General features: G+C 44.5%; 1 protein-coding gene across 4 annotated transcripts in view; it reads right to left on the reverse strand.

Moving 5' to 3' along the window:
* PDZD2 (PDZ domain containing 2) overlaps positions 1–20924 on the reverse strand; it is a 280372-nt gene that overhangs the window by 69300 nt on the left and 190148 nt on the right. For 3 of the 4 annotated variants that reach the window (XM_043600498.1, XM_043600515.1, XM_043600524.1), the window contains 2 exons: positions 18958–19090; positions 13504–13659 (listed from right to left, as the gene is read on the reverse strand). In XM_043600498.1, the coding sequence (XP_043456433.1) occupies positions 13504–13659; positions 18958–19090 (289 nt within the window). The remainder of the gene's footprint in view (positions 1–13503; positions 13660–18957; positions 19091–20924) is intronic. The other variant, XM_043600507.1, reaches the window with a different exon arrangement.

The raw sequence follows: 20924 nt of genomic DNA on the forward strand, positions 1-20924 counted from the left end.
TGTCTAGGGCAGAAAAAGTTTTATTTCAGTTTCATTTCTGAACTGCCACTGTCCTCAAGTCTTAATATATTCTACTTTACATTTCAATGTGAGGATCACAGATTTAATCTCCCAAGGGACAGATAGAACTAGATTGGTGGGGGTGATCTTTATAAGAGGTAAATTCATAACAGGGGTCAGGGCTGAAAGGCATATTGGAATACGATAATGGAGTACATAAAGACAGCAACCAACTTACCTGAAGTCATAAAGTTGCTTCATGACTTCTATGGTGTTATTTTCATAAAAGAAATTAATTTGAGGGCAAAGAAATATTATTACATGTTCTGGTGGTCCATATTTTATTTTCACTGAAATTTGAAGGAACTTTTCAAATCCAAAATATGAAAATAGGGTTGACTGCTCTTGCACTGTTGGTGGGAATGCAAATTGGTGCAGCCACTCTGGAAAACAGTGTGGAGGTTCCTCAGAAAATTAAAAATAGACCTACCCTATGACCCAGCAATAGCACTGCTAGGAATTTACCCAAGGGATACAGGAGTACTGATGCATAGGGCCACTTGTACCCCAATGTTTATAGCAGCACTCTCAACAATAGCCAAATCGTGGAAAGAGCATAAATGTCCATCAACTGATGAATGGATAAAGAAATTGTGGTTTATATACACAATGGAATACTACGTGGCAATGAGAAAGAATGAAATATGGCCCTTTGTAGCAACGTGGATGGAACTGGAGAGTGTGATGCTAAGTGAAATAAGCCATACAGAGAAAGACAGATACCATATGTTTTCACTCTTATGTGGATCCTGAGAAACTTAACAGAAACCCATGGGGGAGGGGAAGGAAAAAAAAAAAAAGAGGTTAGAGTGGAAGAGAGCCAAAGCATAAGAGACTGTTAAAAACTGAGAACAAACTGAGGGTTGATGGGGGGTGGGAGGGAGGGGAGGGTGGGTGATGGGTATTGAGGAGGGCACCTTTTGGGATGAGCACTGGGTGTTGTATGGAAACCATTTTGACAATAAATTTCATATATTGAAAAAAAAAATTAAAAAAAAAAAAAGAAAATAGGGTTGACTGCACACTATGGGGATTTCTTTGGCTGATTTCACCGTGTTCCATGCTGTCATGTCAACCTTTGTAGATGGTGTAACCACCAGGCCCTCCTAACATAGATTCACAAGTTATAACCCCATGCTACTGTACTAACGTATGTATACACTGTGAAACACAAAAGAATCTAAAATGAAATAAAATCTATACAGGTTCTAATACTTCCCTCGCACATGCCAAGGGACTGTCTGGCATCCCCGGACTGGGTATGTTCACCCCACTTTGGAGACCACTGTGCTGAGACTGGAGAACACAGTATTTGCCTTTTTTATGCAAATCACTCGAGTTGTTTACTTCCTTGAGAAATGCAAACTGCTCATTTAAAAGTGCAGCAGAGAGCCAGGTAACGAGTTGGAACAGGCCCCAGAAAATGTGCCACGGGAATAAACCTCATGCAAACTCCAGCAGTTTTCTGGGCAATTTATCCAGGCCAAATAATTATTCTTATCTTATTTCCCCCCCACCCATTTAAATAATCACTTCATCTCCTTAAGTATGAAACCAAACCAAACAAAAACCACCCCCAACTTTAAATCTTATTTTCCTAGACCGGCAGTAATTGCAGCCTTGTATTATCTTGTTGTGGCAATTCTACACACTGTGCTAAGCCCGCACAGCCTCATACATACTGCTTAGCTGGCTGGAGCATGGCTTCAGGAGCATCTAAGTGAACGGGGCCCTGCTTCAGAAAGTCTAGGACACTGAGGGGAAAGAGAAAGTAGTTCACAGTCTGGGACAGTGGAATGGAAAATGTGCAAGTCGGGGAATTGCTACCAGTATGCGTCACTGCCTGCTTTGAGTTGGTGCAGGGAATAAGAGAGCTTTTGCACCCCACGACCATCGCACCACCGGGAACTGGTGTCTGCGAAGGCAACAAGAACCACGAGGTACACGCAAGTCTATGCTCACGGAGGATTCAGAGGAGGCTGGGGGAATCTATGTTTCCAAGTTTGCCACAAGCACCTCAAACACATGGCCTCACTCCCTCATCTCAAGCTATGGGAAGGAGGGAGGTGGTTGGGGGCCTAAACCTCCCCTTATCTCAAAGCCGTACACAAAGAGGTCTTGGGCCCTCATCCAGCCCAAGGAGACTCAGGAGCCCTGCCACTTTGTCTCAGGTCCTAGAAACTGCCACATAGCCAACAAAGGGTGTATTCGAAACTGCTGCTTCCTAGGGCAGTCACCTTTTCTCTAAAATTTGTTTTCAAAATCTGGGTGAGCATCAGAATCACCTGGGAAGCTTCTGAAAATAAACTCCTAGGCCCCACCCCACTCAGACCAGGCAAATGGGACTCTCCAGCATGGACCCCGACCATCTGATGACCAGCCGAAACCACACCCTCCCTGTGCATTTTAGACCCATGGAAGAGTGTAGAGCTACATGTACACACGTGTGTGCTGCAGCACACAGTCGCTCCCCTTGCATAACTGAGAAGGGCTGTGAACACCTTTCTGAGCACATTCCCCTTTTCTTTCCTGGCTTTTTCTTTTCCCTCGTAGCTGCCTTGAGTCATAAACATGACTTGTCCGGAGGACAAGCAGAGCTCAGTAGGCTTCTCTCCCATCACACATTTCTAGCTTTAAAAAAATACAAGCTTTGGACTAGCTAATCCCCAAAGTTCCCTGTAGCTCTGACACTTTACAGTTTTATTTATCGGAACTCCGTATCTTCGAGACTCCTAGTTCCGTGCTTTTTTCCCTCGTGCCTTTTTGACTTGTTTCTTCACTTACATTCCATGTACTAGTTCACCAACTCCCTTGGGGTGTTTAATCTTTTGTTGTTGCTGTTGATTTGTTAAAAAATCAAGTCCTAAACTCCGTTTCTAGCCTGTAGTTTTCAAACCTTCACATAACAACAACAACAACAACAAAAAGAAATCTACTCATTTGTTAGTGAGGAGCTACCATGGACATCCTATTTTTTTTTTTTAAATTTTTTTTTCAACGTTTATTTATTTTTGGGACAGAGAGAGACAGAGCATGAACGGGGGAGGGGCACAGAGAGAGGGAGACACAGAATCAGAAACAGGCTCCAGGCTCTGAGCCATCAGCCCAGAGCCCGACGCGGGGCTCGAACTCCCGGACCGCAAGATCGTGACCTGGCTGAAGTCGGACGCTTAACCGACTGTGCCACCCAGGCGCCCCTGGATATCCTATTTTAAGGGAAGGTAATGCTGTGTTTTCTCCACGCTATACTTAGAAAAATGATTTCTCTATCATCAGTATTCCTATGCCAGGTAGAAACTCCAGAAGGGAGAGACAGATAGACTTTCTAGTTTGCAGACACAAACAATAAGCGCCTACTATGTGCTGTGCCCATTTTAAATTCATGGAGTGTTGGGGAAGGCAGGCAAGTCAGTGGAAGATGACCAAACATGACAAGGGGGCGTCATCAGCTGTCCCACTGTCCAAACATCCTTCCATTTCATACACACATAACATACATACTGAGAGTCAGCAGTGAACACTTGGGATACATGAGGGAGCAAACCCAACATGGTCCCTGACTACAGGGGTCCTCTGCTAATGGGGGAGGATGATGTTAAGCAAGTTGTCATATGAATATATGCGTCACTATGAATTGTGTTAAGGACCATGAAGGAAAATACAGGGCATATAACTTGCTGGGGGCCCAGAAATAAAGGATATGTGTATCTGGGAAGACTTCCTGGAAGAAGTGAGTCCCAAAGTAAGAGAATAAAAAGAGGAAGCCCAGAAAGAAGGGAAGGCCATTCCTGACCCAGCGAAGTGAGTACATCTCTAAGCAGCTGCTGCCATCGCCATGTACTCAGAGGCATCCTGAGGTTAGTAGCACAGCCTACTGAGCCCAGAGGAGCAATCTGTCTTAACACCCTTCCCGCCGGCCTTGAGGGAAAGAACATTCACTCCCCTTGCAAAAAGCACAGGGTGCCTTGTGTCAGTGTCTCTGCATGAACAGTTTTACTTTGTGAGGATCTGATTTTCAGTCCTAAATGAGATCTTTCCGTGTTAGTACTAACTGCAAGTTTATATACTTGGTGCTCACTGTTCTTTGCATTAGGCTCTAAGTTCGATTCACAGAAAAACAATCTAGCCTAGGCACCAAACAAGACACAATTTCCCGTCTAGGATAGCTTGACTCACCCAGAAACTTCCAGATACTTCAATACAAGTCCTCAATGCCCAGACACTCTTGGAAACATTTAAGGGCTGACAGTTTATCAGTTATTCAATCCAAACAAAATACAAGAGCTCTTGTCCTTTCTTTTCATACACAGATTAATATCTACCCCCAAGATGCTAACTCTTCTAACTCAGGCTCTCACACCTCATGACTATTCCAATAAAGAATCAAACACCAATATCAGACTTACAGAATCATAAGAGCCAGCTTGGCACTTCTTTTCTTTTGAAAGATGAGGTCCTTTATTCCTTCTTAAACCCTAATCACCCAAAAGTTCTGCAAGATTTTCCCGAACTGGTGATTCCAAAAATGTTAGAACTGATTCCCTTGATGTTAAAGGAAGCCGGATACAGGCCTGCTGATTGATGTGCTAAACAAACTTTTCCTAGCTGAGCCTTGACAATTGCAGGTTTGGCAAGACAATCATTACTTCCAGTTTTGTTTTTGTTAAAATATAAAAAGGGAGAGACAGACTCCCCGTCATTTAAGAGGGATCACCCAGTCCACGCCCTCTTGTATTAAAACTCTCCTTCCTGTCTTCATTTTAAAAGAGATGAGCCACTCATGGGGTGTTTGGGTGGCTCAGTCAGTGGAGCATCTGAATCTTGATTTCGGCTCAGGTCATGATCCCAGGGTCGTGGGATTGAGCCCTGCATCGGGCTCCATGCTGAGTGTGGAGCCTGCTTAGGATTCTGTCTCTTTCCCTCTGCCCCTCTCCCTAACTCGTGCTCTCTCTAAAATAAAACTAAAAAGAGAGAGAGAGAGAGAGAGAGAGGAGCCACTCTCTCCAAAGCCTAGATTTATTTTTCCTGAAAAAAATCTCATTTTTAAAAAGATGGACTGTAATTATTTACACTTGAGAAAGGACACAAGCTTTCTGGAATAGCCAATAATAAAACAGTCATTTTATTGGAGGGCTCTAAAGGTCTCACACGTTAGCCTGTGTCCAAATTACCTAGAAAGCTTGTTAAAAAACACTGCTGGATACCACCCTCAGAGTTTCTGATTCAGCAGGTTGAGGGTGGGCCCTGAGGATCTGTGGTTCTAACAAGTTTCCAGGTGATGCTGTTGCTGCTGGTCCAGGGACCACACTCTGAGAACCACTGCTCTAGAGACAGCTTTATGATCAAGAAGTGTGTACTGAGTAAGTACTGAATACAAGGTACTCCAACGGGTACTGGGAGCCCAAAGAGATAAGCAGCAAGTGAATAGAGAACAGCGGGAGGGGAGGGTGGGTGAGGGGTATTGAGGACAGCACCTGTTGGGATGAGCACTGGGTGTTGTATGGAAACCAATTTGACAATAAATTTCAAATAAATAAATAAATAAATAAATAAATAAATAAATAAATAAATAAGAGAACAGCAGATGCTAAATGCCCAGGGAGCAGTGATCAGCACGTTCGGGAGAGAGAGCAATGATGTTAGATGCTGCAAGCCAAGGGCGGCCTTGGAGATAACTCTCTGACTTGAGAGGTCATTGAGAGGAAGGCTAGTGCCTAGACAAGCAGAGATGAAGGCACACGTGTAATGCCTCAAAGCAAAACATCTCAATTCCTATCAACACCGACTCTCCTTGCTATGGGAAGGTCACCATGCAGAACAGGAATTGTGGCTCATGTCCTCCACAGGCCTCCGCACTCAGCTGCACTATGCCATGAGGGTTCCACGTGTGCAAAACCTGCAATGAGTAGAGCCTCCTGCAACTGGCCACAAAGACCAGAAGAGAATTACTCTTCCTGATTCTATCAGCAGCAAGGCCAGATCTGGCAGCACTGTGATGCCCCACAGGGCGACGTCCTCAATGGTGGAAGAGACAAGGGCCAATTCCTCTGAAGAGTAGATGGAGAAGGACCCAGGCAGGGCACGTGTTGGGGGCGAGAGGAATGAAGCACAAGAGTCAGAAGCTTGTGGACCCAGGATATAAGAGGACGAGGTGAGCACTGAGGGGCAGATCAGAAGTGGTCAAGGAATGACAAGAGATCACAGGAGAATCCTTTTCAACCCCCTCAAAGATCTCAGGCATGGTACTGTCCCAGGGGAACAGAGATGCTTACAGCACCACGGTCTTTGCCCTTGAAATGGTCCTGTCTAATGAGGAAGGCAGAAGAATAGAAAGATAAATTATGAAAACAAGACGGGCTTATATGTCATAGCACTATGACAGAAATCCATTCATAGTGCTGTGCAAGTGCAGAGCACAGACCAAGTAACTCTGGGAGGTCAGGAAAGGTTTACTTATGGGGAGAGGTGACATTTGGGCTGGGTTTACAAGTATCTTCCAAGTAAAAAGAACAGGTGTAAGGCATAAAGTAGTGGAGAGCTCTGGAGCACCTGCGGAATGTGGGGCTTGCAGTGCTAGGAGGGAGGGAAGGAGGGAGGGAAGGAGGGAAGGAGGGAGGGAAGGAGGGAGGGAGGGAGGGAGGAAGGAGGGAAGGAGGGAGGGAGGGTGGGTGTGTGTGTCTGTCTGTCTGCCGGGCGCTAATGGCATTCCATGTTAAGGAGTTGGGATTTTAACCTCAGTGAGACTGAGAGTCACCAAATGATTTTTTTAAATGTTTTTTTCTTTTTTTGAGAGAGAGACAGACAGAGTGTGAGTTGGGGAGGAGCAGAGAGAGAGGGAGACACAGGATCTGAAGCAGGCTCCAGGCTCTGAGCTGTCAGCACAGAGCCCAACACGGGGCCTGAACTCACGAACTGTGAGATATGACCTGAGCCAAAGTCAGATGCTTAACCGACTGAGCCACCCAGGTGCCCCGAGTCACTGAATGATTTCAAACCATTAGGTGACATGGCCAGATTCTCATTGAAAAACTGTCATTGGAGAACAGAAGTCAAAGTGGAGAAGCAAGACTTGGGAAAGAATGGCCAATCCTATGGACCAGGACTGCAGCTGATATGGGGGAGAGGGCCAGATTTAGGTATCTTGGAGGCTGAACTGGCAATCTTCTGTATTGGACGTAGGGGGTGAGTGGTGGATGGTGGAGACAGAGCCCTATCACTGAAACCAGACCCCTCTGAGATGGATGAAAATTATTCAAATGACCATGGAATTTCACTGTCCCAGCTCAATGCATTCTCTTTTTTTTCCTGCCTCTACTCCTCCAGTTTGATATTCACCGTATGACTTTATTCTAAGCATGGTTCCATCTTTTTGGAAGGAAAATCTCATTGCTGTCTAGTGTAGCCATGCAAAATAAATCACAGGGCTACTCATCACAGATCCTCAGCTTTCATATTACGTTCACTCATCTAAGGCTTCGAGCACATGGTGACTTTACAGGTGCAAAAATAGTCAAGGTCTGAGTGGAGCCTGGCAGCAGGTTTAATCATTATCATCTGTGAAATAAAAGGCTTTGTAACTTGATTAAACAGTACCAGGTTTCTTTCATTTAAATGGTTCATTAGTGTTTAAAAGTGATAAAACAGAGAGTCTTAGACTGCAAACATAGAACTGAAAAAATGAAGCTTTTTTCCCTGTAGTTCAGTACTTTTATAAGGCAGAGCAGGGGAGACCTCGGGCACACTGTCAAATCCAGAAGATACTTCATGCCAGCTGACCAATTTCTGATCCTGCAGGGCTCTATCTCAGGCTTGGTTCTCCTGGTTAAGACCAGAGCTCAAGAGGATGGTGACAAATGATTGGTGTTGAGGCATCAGTGGTGAGCCAGGGAGAAACCCAGGTGTCCCCTCCTCTACGAGTGCTTTGTGAGGAAGGCAGAGAAGCTCAGAGAAGGGAGAACTGTGAAAGCAGGATGACTTTGGGTTTTGCGTGGATACTGGGTTTGGGATTGTCTACGAAAGCCTGGCCTGACAGGACAGAGACCCCTAACATACTGCATTGAAACATGTGCTTATGGAAAATTAGTGCTGAGTTTCCCAAATAACCTATGTTATAATAGAATGCATTGCAATTCCTTTGGCAAAAATACAATAAACATATAAAATAATATATGATGAATTGGTAAACTTTTTAAAAAGATGTTATTTTTTAAAATGTTATTGGTGATGATGGGAACTGGCCACTGCTAGATGTCTAAATTAGTATAAATAATCTCTCTGGAGAAAGCCCATTTTTTAATTAGATTATTTGTGGGTTTGGTGTTGAATTATTTAAGTTCATTATATATTTTGAACACTAACCCTGTATCAGATATGCCATTTGCAAATATCCTCTCCCATTCAGTAGCTTGCCTTTTAGTTTTGTTGTTGTTCCTTTGCTGTGCAGAAACTTTTTATTTTGATGTAGTCCCAACAGTTTATGTTTGCTTTGTTTCCCTTGCCTTAGGAAATATGTCTAGAAAAATGTTACTATGGTAGAGAAATTACTGTCTCTCTTCCAAAGATGACATACAGATAGCTAACATACACGTGAAAAGATGCTCAACATCACCTATCATCAGAGAAATGCAAATCAAAACCACAATGAGGTATCACCTCATGCCTGCCAGAATGGCTAAAATAAAAAACACAGGAAACAATAAGTGTTGGTGAGGACGTAGAGAAAAAAGAACTGTCATGTACTGTTGGGAATGCAGACTGGTGCAGCCATTGTGAAAAATAGTGTGGAGCTTCCTTAAGAAATTAAAAACAGAGCTACCATATAATCCAGTAATTCCACTACTGGGTGTTTACCCAAAGAATACAAAAATATGAATTCATAAAAATATGTGCAGTCTTATGTTTAAGTGGCATTATTTACAATAGTTCAATTATGGAAGCAGCCCAAATGTTCATTGATAGATGAATGGATAAAGATGTGATACACACAAACACACACACACACACACAGGGAATATTATTCAGCCATAAAAGGATGAAATCTTACCATTTGCAACAACATGGATGGATCTAGACAGTACTATGCTAAGTGAAATAAATCAGAGAAAGACAAATACCATATAATTTCACTCATATGTGGAATTTAAGAAACAAAACAAATGAACAAAGGAAAAAAAGAGACAAACTGAAAACCAAACTCTTAACCATAGAGAACTGATGGTTACCAGAGGGGAAGAGGGTGGGGGATGGGAGAAATGGGTGAAGGGATAATAAAAAGTACACTTATCATGATGAGCACCTAGGAATGTATAGAATTGTTGAGTCAGTATATTGTACATCTGAAACTAAGGTAACACTGTATGTTAACTGTACTAGAATTTAAAAAATACGTATGTGCGTAAGGAAAAATATCAAACAGAAAGGCATTAAAAATGTTAAATATGGCTATCTTTGAGTAGGATCATGGGTGATTTATATGGTCTTGTGGGATTTTCCTTTTTTTTGTGTGTGGCGTTTTTTCTGATCAAAAATCACTTATATAGTGAAAATAGTATTATAATCAGAAAAATTCATTTAAATTATATGTAATAAATTATAATTAATCAATTATAAATTTATGCAAATAAGTATAATTTAGAAATATGTAACACGATGTATTTAATATAGAGAAAGGCCCATTTACTAGAGCAGTATTTAGTGTAAAAAATTTGCAATTAAAGAATTCCTTGGTGTTTTTTGTGAGAGTACGAGTGATGAATTTTTAAAAACGAACGTGACTGTAACCTCTCCACAAAGACTGCTGTGCCACACAAATGGCCCTGGGCTTTATCAGAGGAGGCACAGAGCTATAGAGCCTCTTCCTCTCTTTAAGATCCTGAGCTCGGGGCACCTGGGTGGCGCAGTCGGTTAAGCGTCCGACTTCAGCCAGGTCACGATCTCGCGGTCCGTGAGTTCGAGCCCCGCGTCGGGCTCTGTGCTGACAGCTCAGAGCCTGGAGCCTGTTTCAGATTCTGTGTCTCCCTCTCTCTGACCCTCCCCCATTCATGCTCTGTCTCTCTCGGTCTCAAAAATAAATAAACATTAAAAAAAAAAAAAAAAAAGATCCTGAGCTTGCTCAGCATTCTGTTGAGAAGCGGCCAAGCCAACCCAGGGCAGCATCCCCAGCAGTGGGGTCCCATGAGGGGAGGTCCCCGTGGGAGGGGGCCGGGCTACAGAGACGCCAGGGAAGGAAGCCTGGTTAGTCAGGTGGAAATATGGGAGTGGTGCTGGAGTTGAGAAGTCTCTGGTGGGGCTGCCACATTTTCTTGTGCCAGGGATGAGAAGGAGCAGAGGGTAACTGCTGTGTCAACACAGAGAACGCAGGGCTCCTAGGGCTGGGAGGTCACGGGGAGGAAGATGGGTAGGCAGTAGTGAGAGGCAGCGGGGAGGAGACATCTGACGTTGAAGCCTGTTCCAGGCGTATTCAAAGACCATCCCTGAAGGCTCAGGAGGCCGGAACGTCGATATTAGCCCAAAGACCCTTTGAGGCTGCCACACTGTGGTCAGCTGTGGGCCTCGGAGTAACCATAATTTTCATGGTGGATAAATCCAGTTCAATTTTGGTGTCATTTTCAGTAGCATTCAATGAATGCTTACTCTGCTGTTTGATTTTGAATTCATTTAGTTATTTATAACTCAGCACCAGATGTACTGGCTAAATTCTAGGGATTCACTGGGAACCCAATCCAGTCATCACGTTCCCTTACCTCATGGAGTTTTAGAGTTGGACGGGAGAAGCAGATCTTAATCACATAATCACAAATCCAAACGTGATAAGCAGTTCACAGGAGAGCCACATAATCATGCTAGGAGAGCTAAGAGATTTTTGTTTTAAAGCTAGTTTAAGCTTTTTTTTTTTTAAGTTTATTTTTGAGAGAAAGAAAAAGTGTGAGCAGGGAAGGGGCAGAGAGCAAGGAGGAGAGAGGACTGGAAATGGGCTTATGCTGACAGCAGAGAGCCTGATACAGGGCTCAAACTCATGAACCATGAGCTCATGACCTGAGCCGATATCCGACTGAGCCACTCAGATGCCCCAGAGAGCTAACAGATTTAATATACGTGGGTATAGCTTCTCTGACGCAGTTAACACTATGGGATCCCAAAGATGGATAGAGTCATCTTATTCAGGCAGAGGATTCCAGAGAGACAGAAGAGCATTTGCAAAGGTCCTGTGGCAGAAAAACATGTAGCCATCATGAGGGACTACAGGAAGGCAGTGTAGTGGTTGCTTAGGAGTGATGAGCTCTGTGAGAAAGAAGTAAGGTTCAAGAAGTAGGCAGGAGCCAAGGAGGCAGTGTAAACCATGGAAATTAGTTTGGTCTCTACCCTAACTAAAAGTAAAAGTAAGGGAAGCCACTGAGTGGTGTCATAATCCAAAGAAATGGGAATAATTGCAGTTGTTTTTAAACTGTTCACCTTAATGCCATTCATTCAGCTCTGGCTTATTTGCTTTACAGGTTAGCCTTCTGAGAAAGTTCTGTGAAGGAAGAGCAGCTAGAAAAATGTTTCAAATCAACACTGGGCTTATACAATGCCTCTGGGCAAATTACAAAAAGGCATCTCTTCTTTAAGATGCTTTCCTTCTTTTATTGGCAAATTGTCTTGATTGTTGATTTTGTTAGAGCAAAACTCTTTATTGCTATCTTCCAGAAAACTGCCATAATAAATGTAAAAGCCCCCGATTTTTATGATGTGAATGTGCTTCCTTAGATGTAGCACTTTTGTGCAGTCCACACTCGCACAACCATCCTCAGTGACCCTAGATGTCTAGTAATCAAAGAGAAAGGAGAAAAGCAACTTTTTCTTCCTTAAAATAGCATACTGTGTAAATGTAATAAAAATGCAATTTTTTTTGGTCTTCTGAGGCCGAATTTAACCAAAACTAATTTTCTAATGCTTACCCATGCTGCCTAGGTTTAGTGCTGGTGGGACAGAGTAAGGGTCTTCAAATGGCAGAAGGAGGGCCCCCTCTCCATGGCTGGTTGGATGGGGAACAAGAGCTAACACGAGTTTACACTAAAAATGACACATCTATCAGATCTGGGGTCCAAAGAGGAAACCATGGGGCCACACTGCAACCACAGTTAACCAAAAGCCCTCCTGACTCTGTGTGCCAGCAGACCACGAGGGTGTGAAACATCACAGGCCACGTAAGAGCTCTGAGCCATGCAGGAGTCCCAGTTTCATTAAAATTGTAAAACATATATATATATTTTTTAAGGGGTGCTAAGATTTTTTTAAAGTTTATTTATTTTTTGAGAGAGAGAGAGAGAGAGTGAGAGAGAGAGCGAGCAAGCATGAGTGGGGGGCGGGCAGAGAGAGAGGGAGACACAGTATCCGAAACGGGCTCCAGGCTCTGAGCTGTCAGCACAGAGCCCGACGCGGGGCTTGAACTCACGAACTGTGAGATCATGACCTGAGCCAAAGTTGGACATTTAACCGACTGAGCCACCCAGGTGCCCCAAAATTCTAAGACATATCTGCACAACTTTGCCCGAATGGGTTTTGTGTTATTTTAACATTCCACTTCTCAACCAGAATCTCTCCATCTAAGCCTGTTTGTTTGCTTGTTTATTTATTTGGTTTATTTAGTTTGAGAGAGCGCATGCAAGTGGGGGAGGGGCAGGGAGAGAGAGGGAAGAGAGAGAGGGGAGAGAGAGGGGAGAGAGAGAGAGAGAGAGAGAGAGAGAGAGAGAGAGAGAGAGAGAGAGAATCCCAAGAAGGCCCTGTGCTGTCATTGTGGAGCCTAATGTGGGGCTCAAACTCACAAACTGTGAGATCATGACTGGAGTTGAAACCAAGAGTGGGACGCTTAACTGACTGAGCCACCCAGGAGCCCCTCTCCTGGGTGGCTTAAATTCACAAACATTACTTTTCAAACCTACACCAAGAAGTAGCAATAAAATTCTCATATATATTAATTAGTAAGCATGCTAGAAATTGATATACACACTGGACTTAATACACAGTTGCTCTCTCATCCCATTTCCAGTTTCAATGTTTTCTCTTTTTTATTAATATTTATTTTGAGACAGAGCATATGTGTGTGTGTGTGGGCGAGGGAGGAACAGAGAGAACGCGCACGAGAGAGAATCCAAAGCAGGCTCTGTGCTGAGCAGGCTCAATTTCACAACCATGAGATCATTACCCAAGCTGGTCAAGAGTCAGACATCCAACCAACCGAGTCACCCACGCACCCCTCCATGTTTTTTCTTAAATGAAAATCATTACTCTCATGGATTTGTCTCAAAGACCGTGACAAAAAAATAAAAAGAACACCCTGTGGTCCTCTCCCATCTGGGTCTCTACCCTACTATCTTAAGCTATTATCTTTGATCCTGCCTTCAACATCTTCAGGGACACATCATTTTCCAGCACAGCAGCTGGGGAAACCAAAGGCACACTTACTGCTCCCTGGACGGAAGACGAGCCAGGTCCTTCGTCCTCTTCCCCGTCTGGCTCCTGGTCCTCGTTGTCAGTCCAAGAGGACACGTCCTCTACTGAACTGGTCAGATCAGGCAAACTCTTAGATGTCAACCTCAGGAGGTCCTCTGTGGAGCTTTCCTAGGGGGACAAAATTAAAGGGCTATGAATTACCCCATGGCACCAAGCAGTTCTGGATCAAGGTCAAGGAAAACCTAGAAGAGGCAGCTGTGAGCATGGCCACGAGCTCTGAACCCAAAGACCGTATGGAATGTATGTCCCACACTTCAGGTTGGCAGGGTTACCACACGTCAGGGGCGCAGACCCAATTTAAATCCCAACCAATTTTTTTTTTTCCCTGAAAAACCTGTTTCATAGACAGATGTTTCTACACGCAATCCAAATTCTCTGTCCTTTAGATTCTTTGATATCCTGCCTTACTTTACACTTTAAGCCCCCTCATTGGCAGGTCAGGATCTTAGAGCAGTCGCTTCTGCCCAGCATTCCAAACACACCTCCCTCCATTGTCCCCTCCAACCCATACCTTCCGTGCCAGCCGTACTAACCTTCTGACATGCCAGGCTCTCTCCTGCTCTACGCCCTTTTCCACTAGCAGCTCCCTCTGCCCAGGGAGCTCAGTTTTGCAGATCAGCTTTAGCACCCTCCCCTGCAAGCCTTCCTGGATGAGCTCAGGAGCCATTCTGCATGTCTTTCCCTTCTTCCCAAATGTCCTTTACGGTTTCTTTCATCGCCCCGCATGTATGTCTAAGTATGCCTATCTCTCCTGCTCATCGGAGCGTTCCCCAAACTGAATGCCATTTCTACTCTTTGCTGTGTCCCCAGGCCCAGCACACAGCTCTAATATCCATGTGCTCCTCCCCCTCACTGCTCATCTCACTAGCATACGAGATTTCATTCACTGAAAAGAGATCAGACTGTTGATTGAATCATAACCCCAAAGTGGAGACTGATAACGTTTCTTCAAAGAAAGAAGCCCTTGAACACTTTTTAGAGGTCAACAAAAATACATGGAATCAGACTCCATTTATTTTATTTTTTTTAACGTTTCTTTATTTTTGAGACAGAGAGAGACAGAGCATGAATGGGGGAGGGTCAGAGAGAGGGAGACACAAAATCTGAAACAGGCTCCAGGCTCTGAGCTGTCAGCACAGAGCCCGATGCGGGGCTCGAACTCACGGACCGCGAGATCATGACCTGAGCCGAAGTCGGCCGCTTGACTGACTGAGCCACCCAGGCGCCCCCAGACTCCATTTAGATTAGAGTATAAAGAAGGCTTCATCATAGCCCTTCCTTCCTACACACAGACAAGGTCACAGGGGTGAGTGGGATGCAGGTAAGGTCACAGAGGCCACTTGACAATCTCACACGCAAGTGAGGTGCACACAGCCGCCGAGAACTCTCGGAGAAACACCACAGCATAGGAGGCCAGGGAGTAGGGGTGGCTGATCTGAGGCCATAAGAGAGAGAAATGCGTCCTCCCCTCCTTCTCCCACAGCTGTTTCTACAGGAAGGAAGCATGTAGAAAGTTTTGATCATCATATTCCTCGGGGCTTGACAGAAAAGAGAACAGTAACACAAGACGCCCATCTTAAACAACAGGTGTCACAGACTATTAGTGAGTAGGTATACTGGTGACAGTGACACTTGTTACTAGTTTGATGCAGGTCCAACTTTGGAGGTACCTGAAGCTCATTCCTGTCAGGTCAGTAATTGTGAATACTACACAGTTAGACCTTATCTGAGGGAAGGAGCAAAAGCTATGAAGCAAAAAGTGAGTTCAGCTCTCTTCTGTGATGTCAACTCTGCTAGACCATTAACAGAAAAGAGTTTTTAAAAAAAGATGAAGGTCCCAACTGGTGAGTAAGTTGCACAACAGGACAGAATACATGGTCATTAAAAATGGTGCTACAGCAACGTACATTCTGAGGTGGAAAGACTCTTACGGTATGCTACTTAGTGAAAAAGGCAGATGGAAAAGCAATATTGCCATATTAATAATGGATGTAACAATAAGCTGGATGTGTTAACACGTGATAACCATAAAGGCAAACCTTTCTCCACATGCTTGTTGCAACCAGCTGCATTGTTTGGGCTCTTTATATTTCATTCAATCTTCCTGATATTCCATGAAGCAGTTATGGATTCTTATTATCCAGGTGAGAACCCCGAGGTTTAAAAAAATGTTATAATGTGCTCAAGATATACAGTTTTTATTTATTTTTATTTTAAAATTTTATTTTATTTTTTTATTTGAGAGAGAGAGAGAGAGAGAGAGAGAGAATGTGAGTTGGGGAGAGGGACAGAGGGAGAAAGAGAGAGGGAGACAGAATCTTAAGTAGGCACCATGCTCAACACGGAGCCTGATGTGAGGCTCGATCCAATCATGACCCGAGCCGAAATCAAGAGTTCAACGCTCAACTGACTGAACCACCCAGGCGCCCCAAAATGTACAGCTTTTTTAAAGGCTGTGCCTCTGAAGTCTATGCAGGTCTGCCTCCAGGGGCAGTCCACCTCCTTGTGTTTGACTCCATTAAAAAAACACGTCTGGAAGGACAGACAAATAAGTTAATGGAAAGAATTACTGGTGGCATTATGAAAATTTTATCTTCCTTTTCTTGTAGGTTTTCTACATTAGATATAATAAATATGTATTACTTGCTAATAAAAACAGTGATAAAAAGAGAGAAATCATATTGCTACGCATGTACTTCCAGGAATATGAAAGCAAACTTGGATATTCTGATTTCATTCGTTCAACAAAAACTTTCTAAGCTCCCATGTATAAGCAAACAACATATTTGTGTGGAAACACAAGACATCCTGTCCCGAAGAAAGTAACTGTTATATCTTCAAAACAACACCCTAAAGTTTGGGGACAAAGAGAATGTGTTCTACAATAATAATTTATATTCTTACTATTCTTTCTATTCAGCAAATAAAAATCTCTTTTTTTCCCCTCCCTCTCTTCAAACATAAAGAGAAAATAAAGACTGGATTACTCGCTTGTTAGATAAAGACGAGGAATGGATGCCAGGAGGTGTGGAAAGGCAGACTTTTGAGCATCTCGGACGGCACCGATTAAGTTCAGGAACAAAGAGTGGGCAGCTGCTATGGCAACGTATTGCCTGGATGGAAACAGAGTCAATGGGAAGAGGTGAAAGGTGTCACTCCTCTGTGGTCTGGGTCATTTTTAGGCCCATTATTCAGTACAGATGGCCAACAGCAATAGATTAACAATGGGAACACCCATTCCTGGATCCAGACTGCTGCTCAGCCTTACAAAGACCCAGTGAGTGTCCTTAAAAGTCAAAGCCTTGGGGTGCCTGGGTGGCTCAGCTGGTTAGGCATCAGACTCTTGGTTTCGGCTAGGGTCACGATCTCATGGCTGGTGAATTCAACCCCTGCATCAGGCTCTGTGCTGACACCCTCTCTCTGCTCCTTCCCTGCTCTCTCTCTCTCAAAATAAACAAATAAACTTAAAAAAAAAAAGTCAAAGCCTCTAGCAGGAACACATTACCTCTCTCTAATACCATTGGCTCTGTGTCCTTTCTATCTTATTTGACTAAGAGACAGCTTGGTATATGGAAAGAAGTTAACGTTGAAGTCTTATGGACCTGCAACGGAACATGCTATTGCCACCCACTGCTTGTGTGACCTCTGGGTCAATTAATTAACCCCTCAGATTTTTACTTCATCTTTTGGAAAAAAAGAACGAATAGCTCTCTCATGGGATTTCAAGAATTAAATGAGATCATAGGTAAAAAGCACCTAGCATCCAGTGTGTCCCTGATACACATTAGTGCCCTTTCTTTGAGTCGGTGAACATGACCACAGATCAGGCATCATCTAGGAGACCAGCCTTCAACACCCTCCTGTACACTCCTTAATTATGCTTATCCAGAAGTGGACCTTTTTTGTTTTTATGTTTTCTTTGCTCTGTGTGTTTGTGGATAATAGCTTGACATAGAAGAGATTCTCCCTTCTCCATTTTCTGAACTAGCAGGAGAAAGAAGTCAGCGTAGAAGTAAAGGTTTGGTGGCTGTGGTATAATGCATGTGCCGGAGCTCCTGTGTTCTTGAGCCATAGACTGTGAGGAGACAGCAGGGCTCCCGGCGGTATCTCTGGGAGGGGAGGAGAGCACTGTGAATGGAGGTTGTCTCAACTCCTGCCTCCGGGGCCTCAAAGCCAACCCCTCCTCCCAAGTCTGTGTCAAGGCTCTGTGTTCTCGTTGGAAGCCTGAGAATCTGGGTTAAGGGATTGGGGTGAAAGGTGTCAAAAGAGGAAAACAGATTTTTCAGATAGTTTAAAATATTCTAATTATTAAATACTCCAAAAATAGGCACTAGACCTTGTAATCTAAGAGAGAAAATACAGAAGAGTCTGTGGATGCGAGGTTCAAAAAAATAGCAGGGATAACGAGGAAAGAATGAGCCATGCTGGCAAGAGCGTATTGCCGCGAAGGGTGGAGCACCGGGGTGGTTTCCCACCACTGCTTACGGGAACTAGAATGAAGCCCAGGTTCCACTGCACTAGCTCCTGAGTCCTGAACACTTTCCCGTCTTATCAACAGCAGACGGGACCACGGGGCAGAAGCAAGAGGGTTCAGGTCCTCCTCCTTTTGGTCACACAGCTGTGGAGGCTTGCAGCCTTCATCCAGGGCACTAAGACACCAGGGAACAAGCAGATGCTGGGGCCCAGGACCTCAGTGCTATTTTAACACACTCTGGGGATGGGGACACAAGAATCACCAGCCTGAGCCCCTTATGAAAAGGAGGTGGCAGCCAGAGGAAGGGGACAGACACTGGCTGTGCATCAAGAAGATAGCAGATAGCATCTAGGCCTCTGTGAGATGGGAACCAGCCATGGGAGTTAGTCCTCACTGGCTCCTTGGGGAAACTGAGGACGGAGCGGAGGACGGTGACCAGACAAACAGGATTCACAGGGCTTCCTGCAGCACCAACACTCCGTGAGGCCATGAGTCAGAACCAGGGCCTGTGGCCTGCCTGTGACTAGCCCTAAACCTTTCTTCCTTCGGGACCTGGAAAATGCACAGCTCCATGCCTCTGGCATCCCTGCCATCCGGCGGGCCTCCATGTCTCTTCTTCAGTGTCTCCTTGGGAGAGAGGCTACTCTCTCCACCTTGAATTTCTGTCCACCCTACCATCCTTCCCTTTTCCTTAGTCTGAGAACTGCTCTTCCATCTACTAACTATTTCAGCTAAAGGCCGTCCTCATGGGCTTACACTATAGAATCACAGCTGTTTAAATGGCCCAAGTATGTGTATGTGCGAGTGTGAGCTGTTTAAATGGCCCAAGTGCGAGCATGTGTGTCAGTGTCTGTGTGAGGGATGGGGAGGGCTCAAATCCGAATTCACCACCATCATTAAAAATAGATATAAAAAATAACCAAACTACCTACCTTGCTGGCTACCACCAGCTGAACCATTCCAGTGGCTGAGCGAAGAATGGCCACCGCTTCCTCATGGGAGAGACCCACCAATAAGTGACCATTGATTACCAGCAGCTCGTCTCCTAAGGACAGTCTGCCATCCCTGAGGAAATGGAGATGGGAAAAAAATCCCTTGTGAAGATATTCTGGGCTTGAGAAGGGACATTTTCCTGGAGCTGGGGAGGGTCGTGAGAGGGCACAGTTAAAATCAGGCTGAGGATAAAGGAGAGATGGCCAGCAATAGTTTGGGATGGGATTTATCCTTTGGTCTGGCTGGGTCCCCTGAGGCCCACTTAGGGAAGCTCCATGATTTCAAGTGGTCGCCTGGTAGTAGGCAAGTTCTTAAGTCACTACCATATCTTGCATCAACTTTAATGAAATGCCTCCCATCCAGGGGGAGACAATGATAGAGGAACGCAGACCCCATGGTTTTTGGACAGTTAAGTCATTCTTATCTCAATCCTATCTGCCATCCTGCCCTCACAACTGAGTTCTCAGCTGAGTCACTGAGCTAAGCACCCCCAAACAAAGGTATCTTAAGCTTGACCAAAAGCCTTGTCTAAACTGCTGCCCTCTCTCTTTCCAGGTGACATGCCCTCGTCCCCAAAACACACAGTTATAGGACCTTGAGGATGAGGTTTCTTTCCATCCTACAGCCAAGCTTCACCAGCAGAAGGATGAATACAAAAGCAAACAAACAGAATGACCAATTAACTGCTATTGCAGCTATCAGACCTGGTCTACAAATGTTTCTTTATTCCCTCTAAAGTAAATTATAGCTAACTAACAGCTTCCTTCCCATTGGGCTGGCAAGAGGCTCAAGGGTGGGTCAAGGGTCTGCCATGGCACCCTGTGTCAGAGCATTGCACAGGCCCTTTCAGTCACCGTGGGTCGGCAGTCTTGTGGGTTCCACTTGAACCTCCAATGGTCTGGCCTCCCATGATCCCAAAGGAGGTTTTTCATCTCCATTGCTAAATATGGGATAGGAAATCTGGTGATGCAGATGGACCCTAAGCCTAGGACCCTACCATCCCTTTTGAAGGCTTTACATCAATGCCCAGGGTGCTGCTGTTGGACATGTGCATGTCCCCCATATTCCCAGATTCACCAACTTTCTCTCCAACATTTCCACTCTCCTTCAGTGAATAAACCAGCTTCTCTCATCCTACTCTCCCTCACCAGTTTCTTTCTCTTAATCCTCTAGGGCGTGCATCATAGTCTTTTCTATGAATTTAGCCTTTAACAGAACACAGGAGGCACCAGAGACTTCTGACAGCCTCTGCTTTCTGTCCTTCAAAAATCCCTAAAGCAGAGAATTGCTAAGAACCCTTCTGCTGCTTGGAATGGAAAGAGAAGGGGAATAGGAAACCCACAGAGAACAAACTGGAAGCTCAAGGAGGTGTGTGGGCCCAGGTGAACAGGGATCAAGAGTAAAAAAGAACACAAAGTTCTGACCACTGTCCTTGAATTTATGCAAGACCATTCCTACCCACATCCCTTTTCTTATTTCCCTCTTCAATTCCATCTCCCTCATCTCCTGTTATTACCTAGAATGCCACACATGCGGATTATATACTCCAGAAACAGAGAGAGAGAAAGACACACATAAAACACATAAAACTCAGGGTTCAGGGTGAAAAGAAAATGGGTGTCTAATGGTGACACCTACTAAAAACAGCTCACATAGAAAACAGACAAGAACAGCTCTTCTTAAGTTTATCTCTGGGCACAGGAATTTTCTAACTGCCAACCTTCCAAAGACATGCTAGAATCCAAGGCCTAGTAGCATTAATGGGAAAATGGCTCTCTGATGGGAATTCCTCAAGGTATATACCTCATTTGGGAAATTTAGTGATGCTCTTCTGGATAAAAACTAGAGTCTTAATCCTTCCCTAATGACTGCTGCCCAGACAACTGACCAGTGCAGTTAACCTTAT

Source organism: Prionailurus bengalensis, chromosome A1, assembly GCF_016509475.1.
Source record: "Prionailurus bengalensis isolate Pbe53 chromosome A1, Fcat_Pben_1.1_paternal_pri, whole genome shotgun sequence".
In the NCBI taxonomy this organism is placed as follows: domain Eukaryota; kingdom Metazoa; phylum Chordata; class Mammalia; order Carnivora; family Felidae; genus Prionailurus; species Prionailurus bengalensis.